Here is a 6,000-nt window from a genome sequence, read left to right as displayed (position 1 = left end):
CAAATCCCAGCTTTGCCACTCACTGCCTGTGTTCCCTCAGGCAAATGATTTTTTAAAATTTTTTAAAATGTTTATTTATTTTTGAGAAAGAAAGAGAGAGCACGAGTGGAGGAAGAGCAGAGAGAGAGGGAGACACAGAATCTGAAGCAGGCTCCGGGCTCTGAGCTGTCAGCACGGAGCCCGATGTGGGGCTGGAACTCACGAAGCGTGAGATCATGACCTGAGCCGAAGCCGGAAGCTCAACGGACTGAGCCACCCAAACGCCCCGCTCAGGCAAATGATTTAACCCTGCCATGCCTCAGTTTCCCCAGCTGCACAATGGGGACGGTGATAACCATATCACCCCCTGCTAGAGTCGCAGAGGAGATTAAATGGGTTAATCCAAAGGCCTGGGGTGCGGTGGGGGGGGGGGGGGGGAGTCGATCCCAGGAGCCCGCCTTGGCTCCCGGGAGAGGCATGCCGGGACCTGCGTTTCTGGGGGTGCTGAGGCAGGGGTAATGAGTGGGTGGGGCTGCGGCACAGACAGTGGGCTGAGCTCAGCGTCTGGGCTGTGTGGAGATGGCCGGGCCAGGGTTTTGGGGCCTCCCCGCTGGACCTATCCTGCTTCTGCTCCTGCCCCAGGCCCTGCCGGAAGGACCCCTGGTGTTTGTGGCTGTGGTGAGGTGTCCCCCGCCCCGGCCTGGCCCCTCGCCTCTCCCAGGCCGGCCCTGACCTGGTCCCGTCCCCAGGTGTTCCGGCACGGCGATCGGGCCCCGCTGGCCTCCTATCCCACCGACCCGCACAAGGAGGCGATCACCGTCCTGTGGCCCAGGGGCCTGGGCCAGCTGACTGGGGTGAGAGGCCGGGGTGCGGGGGGGGGGGGGCGATGGGGGGGGGAGTGGGCGGGGCAGGGAGGGGTCTGCTGACTCCCGCTCTGTCCTCAGGAGGGGGTCCGCCAGCAGCTGGAGCTGGGCCGCTTCCTGAGGAACCGCTATGAGGCCTTTCTGAGCCCCGAGTACCGGCGGGAGGAGGTACTGCCCACGATGACCCTCACCTGCCTCCTGACCTCTGACCTCCACTGACCCCAACACTCACCGTGGGCCTCTGCCTCTGGCCTTTGACCCCCCCCCATAACCCAACCTGCACCCCAGTTCTGATCGCTCACCTCCAAACCATTGACTTACTCGTGCTGACCTCTGACCCCATCTCAGCATGAATATGCTTCACCTCTGACCTCTGACCTCTGTCAACCCTGACTTTTTCTTTTTTAAGTTTATTTATTTTGGGAGAGAGAGCACACAATCAGGGGAGCGGCAGGGGCAGAGAGAGGGGGAGAGGGAGAGAATCCCGAGCAGACTCCGCATCATCAGCACGGAGCCTGACACGGGGCTCGAACCCACGAACCGTGAGATCATGACCTGAGCTGAAACCAGGAGTCTGGCGTTTAACCGAATGAGCCACCCAGGCGCCCCAACCCTGACTTTATTTTCCTGCCCTCACCTCTCTCTTCTGACTCCCACCAACTCCGTCCAGATTTTCTGACCTCTGGTTTCTGATGCCAAAACTTGCTGGTTGTGACTTTGACCCTAACAGGTTCAATTTGCCCTCCCAACTTCCCATCTTTGATCTCTGCCCTTCAGCAAATCTGAATTTCCTCCCTGTCTTTTGACACCCCCCAATAGGAGCATTCCTCCTGACCTCTGACCTCTGATCCCTGATAGACATGTACTGAATTCTGGTCCCATGTCCTTCAACCTCCCCTTCTAACCTTGAACTCCACCTTCCAGCCACCAGCAATTCTGATCTTCCTTTCTTTCAATGAGGCCACTGACCCCTCTGGTCCCACATGTTCACCCAACCTCTGACCTCCAACCTGGCTGCTCCTGACATTGACCTCTGACCCTTGATCCCAACTTCCAACACTGAGAACCAGATGCTCCAATTTGCCCTGGGTTTTGACTCCCAACCCCTAACCTTCGACCCCGAACCGAATCTGAAGCTTTCGGTTTGCTGCTGCAGCTGACCTGTGACCCGACCTTGGTCCCCTTGCCTGTTTTGTCCCCGCCACCCCAGGTGTATGTTCGCAGCACTGACTTTGACCGCACATTGGAGAGCGCTCAGGCCAACCTCGCAGGGCTGTTCCCTGAGGCTGCTCCGGGGCGCCCAGAGGCTGCCTGGAGGCCCATCCCTGTACATACAGTGCCAGTCACCGAGGACAAGGTCAGGGGGCTGGGCAGGTGCAGGGGGGTGGGAGGGATGGAGAGAGACAGACACCTCTGGGTGGAGGGAGCCAGTGGCTGGGAGAGGCAGTTTGGCCCAGCTGAGCGGCTCCGGGGGGGGGGGGGGGTGGCGTGTGCTGTCTCCCCCCCGGGGAGAGCTGTCTAGGTGAGGTGACCCGCCATCCCCGTGTGGCGCGGCCAGATCTGGGAGGGACCGCGTAGTTTGAAGAGAGATTTGGACCAGAGACAAGGCCTCCACAGCCCCAATTCCCCGCGCCCTCTGCTGTGACTGGGGTCCCAGTCAAGCTGTCCTCTCTGAGCCTCAGTTTCCCCCAGCTGCTGAGGTTCCCCACGCGCAGCTGTCCCCGATACCATGAGCTGCTCAGGGAGGCCACGGAGGCAGCGGAGTACCAGACCGCCCTGGAGGGCTGGACAGTGAGCGGGGCCGGCGGGGCGGGGCCCGGAGGGGCGTGGCGGGGAGGGCGGGGCAGGGAGGGGTGAGGAGGTCCGTTAGACTCACCCAGCCCGGTGCACCCAGGACTTCCTAACTCACCTGGAGAACTACACGGGGCTCTCGTTGGTCGGAGAGCCGCTCCGCAGGGCGTGGAAGGTTCTGGACACGCTGATGTGCCAGGTGAGCCCTCGCCCCACCCACCCAGCCAAGGCAGCAAGGACACCTGGATTCAAATCCCAGGTTTGCCGCTCACTCCCTGTGTTCCCTCGGGCAAGTCCCCTAACCCTGACTTCCTCAGTTTGCGCATCTGCACAGTGGGGACAGCAACGCACATATCAACACCTCCTGGGGTTTCTGTAACGATCGAGATCCATGCCATGTGCTTAGAACAGTGCCGGGCATACAGTGAGGCCCGCAGGGAGGCCAGAGGCTGTGTGTTTGTAATTCCTCCTGTTAGTTTCCTTGCGGGAAAAGTGCCCGAAACCAACATGCCGTGAAAATCATCCTAATTGCACGGTGGGGATAGTTGCACTGGGCGTGCTCTGGTGTAGATGGTGACGCCACCATCGGACCCTTCTAAAGTCCCAGACGTCTGAAGTTTGAGACACCTCTGGGTCCGTGGGTGAGGGCTCCTGGACGGTGATGGTCGTTGTTAATTAATGATTGTTATCGGCCGCACCATAGCTTTTTGACCAGATCCGGCCCATGAGGGGTTCCCATGAGGGAGGTGGGGGAGAGGGCTGCAGCTAACGGGACAGCACAGGCACTGCGGGGGGGGGGGGATCTGAGGGGAGCATGGAGAGCTCAGGATGTCCTGGTCACTTTGTCTCCTCTCCCTGTCTCTCTCCAGCAAGCCCACGGTCTTCCCCTCCCATCCTGGGCCTCCCCGAATGTCCTACGGACGCTAGCGCAGATCTCAGCTTTGGATATTGGGGCCCATGTGGGTCCACCCCGGGCAGCCGAGAAGGCCCAGCTGACAGGGGGTGAGGCCGTGGGGCTGGGAGGCCGGGAGGCCAAAGCGCCTTCCTCTGGGGGCTTCTCCAGCGCTCTGTTCGTGCCCCCTCAGGGATCCTGCTGGAGGCCATCCTTGCCAACTTCTCTCGGGTCCAGCGCCTGGGGCTGCCCCTCAAGATGGTTATGTACTCAGCTGTGAGTCTTTGGGAAGGGGGGCAGTGCCGTGTGGGCACAGGGATGAGGGGAGGAAAAGCCGGTGGGGTGGTCCCAGTGGAACCTCCGCCCGCTGCCTTGGGTAGCTCATCTCCAAACCGTACTCTCAGACCGTTTCACTAGAGGTACGCAGTCTGGAAGGAGGGAGGTGATGGTGTTGTAAGAGAGTTTAGCTCTTCTGGAAGGACAGGCTGTTTAACTGAACTGCCCGATCATATTTTTGCGTCTACTTGACCGATCTTCATTAAATGATTACCTGCAATTAGTGGGATTGCCTCCAAGGTGAGCAGATTTGGGGGGTGGCGCTAAAGGGAACTGGGGGACATCTGGGAGGCAGCTGGATGCACCAGCCTAGAGTTCAGGAGAGACAAGACGTGGAGAGAGGAGCCCTGTCTCAGCCCTGGGATCCACCCGCAGCACGACAGCACTCTGCTGGCCCTCCAGGGAGCCCTGGGTCTCTATGACGGTCACACCCCGCCTTACGCCGCCTGCCTCGGCTTTGAATTCCGGAGGCACCTCGGGGACCCGGACGAGGATGCTGGGTAAGGAGGGGGTGGCGCCCAGGAAGGGGCAGGACAGAACTGTCGCGGGAAGAGACTTGGGGTCCCGGGCAGTGGGCGTGGCCCGAGCCCGGAGGGGGTATTTGCCCCGGATGGCACTTGGAGGTTGACAGGTGGGAGTCAGGAGCCCAGTCTCCCTATTCGGCTCCTCTTCTCCAGATTTAAGTCAGTGGCAGGGGGGCGGTGGGGAGGGGCTCGGGTGCCACCACCTCCTGTCTCCCTCCAGGAACGTCACCATCTCCCTTTTCTACCGCAACGACTCCTCCGGCCTGCCCCTGCCCCTCAACCTCCCCGGGTGCCCGGGCTCCTGCCCACTAGGCCGCTTCCGCCAGCTCACCGCCCCCGCCCGGCCCCCGGCTCACGGGGTCCCCTGCCACGGCTCCCGCGAGCCTGCCACCCCTGCAGGTGACGGCCACGGGCGTTGGGTTGGGAGCGTGGGGGGGCCCGAGTCCCACGACTCACACTCCCGTGTTCTCCCCGCAGCCACGGTGGTGCCCCTGCTGGCCGGGGCCGTGGCGGTGCTGGCGGGGCTCAGCATGGGGCTGGGCCTGCTGGCCTGGAGACCCGGCTGCCTGCGGGCCTGGGGGGGCCCCGTGTGAGCTGGGAAACCGGGCGCCCCCTTTCCCGCGCTGCCATTGCACCCCAACATGTCTGCTCACCCGCTGCTCTGGCTCCCGTGACTTACTGTGTGCGCCTGGCCCCGTGGGAACCGAGGGGAGGGCTCCCGGGCCCCGGAGCCCCGGGCGGGTCTGCGTGCGCACGCACGCGCGTGCTGTTACCTGTGTGTGGGGGCCTGCGTGAAGGGCGGCTTGCGCACACGTATATGGCACGTGCGTGCACGTGCGTACAGACACTTGTGCGAATGTTTCTGCGCTTATCCGGGTGCCTGTGAGGTGTCTGCACATACGTGTTGGCACAAGAATGCGCGTGTCCGTGTGACAGGCCTCTGTGCGTGCGTGCGGTGCGTGCGCAGCCTCCATTTGTGCATGTTGTACGCGTGTGGGTGTGCCTGCATGTGCGGGTGTATTTATGCGGGTGCATTTATGCGGGTGCATGGGAGCGGACGGTAGGTGAGTGCCTGCGGGAACATGCATTTGTAGGTGCAGCACGTGAGGCGCGCACCTGGCGGGCAACGGAGCCGCGCCTGCTCAGTGAGCCCCTCCGTGGGTCACACACTCCCTTGAGAACGGCAGTCACCCAACCTGGCTTTGAGCTGTCACCTTTAGTCTTCCCCACCGCCCCCGGGCGGCGGGGGGGGGGGGGGGGGCTCAAGCGTGCGCGCAGAGGGACAGCTCACAAGGAGGTGCAAGGGCCAAAGCCACCGGCAAACCTGAGGCTCTGTGACTCCCGGCACGTGACTGGCCTCCGTGCCCCCATCTCCTTTGGCAGAGCTGAGACTCCTCAGACCCCACATCCCTTGCCATTAAACTCCTGCTGGAGGCCAGCAGAGTGGGCAGGGCCGGTGACATTCTCATTCTGGGGGCTGCAAGTTTGCAGGGGGTGGGACCTGCCTGTGTGCCCAATGGCTCCCATGGGGCTATTTAAATAAAGTGGAAAATTCAGGTCCCAGCTGCACTGGCCACACGTGGCTGGCCGCTGCCGTACTGGGCAGACGGCCGTT

General features: G+C 62.3%; 1 protein-coding gene across 1 annotated transcript; it reads left to right on the top strand.

Annotated features, from left to right (window-relative positions):
• Nucleotides 1–558: 558 nt before the first annotated feature.
• ACP4 (acid phosphatase 4) lies at nucleotides 559–4,978 on the top strand. Its single transcript, XM_042919860.1, has 11 exons — nucleotides 559–657; nucleotides 729–833; nucleotides 924–1,010; nucleotides 2,053–2,199; nucleotides 2,535–2,633; nucleotides 2,737–2,832; nucleotides 3,503–3,635; nucleotides 3,719–3,801; nucleotides 4,237–4,361; nucleotides 4,606–4,784; nucleotides 4,863–4,978. The coding sequence occupies exons 1-11, from the start codon at nucleotides 559–561 to the stop codon at nucleotides 4,976–4,978; spliced, it is 1,269 nt and encodes a 422-aa protein (XP_042775794.1).
• Nucleotides 4,979–6,000: the final 1,022 nt, after the last annotated feature.

Source organism: Panthera leo, chromosome E2 (genome assembly GCF_018350215.1).
Source record: "Panthera leo isolate Ple1 chromosome E2, P.leo_Ple1_pat1.1, whole genome shotgun sequence".
In the NCBI taxonomy this organism is placed as follows: domain Eukaryota; kingdom Metazoa; phylum Chordata; class Mammalia; order Carnivora; family Felidae; genus Panthera; species Panthera leo.
This window is presented reverse-complemented; position numbering and strand designations above follow the sequence as displayed.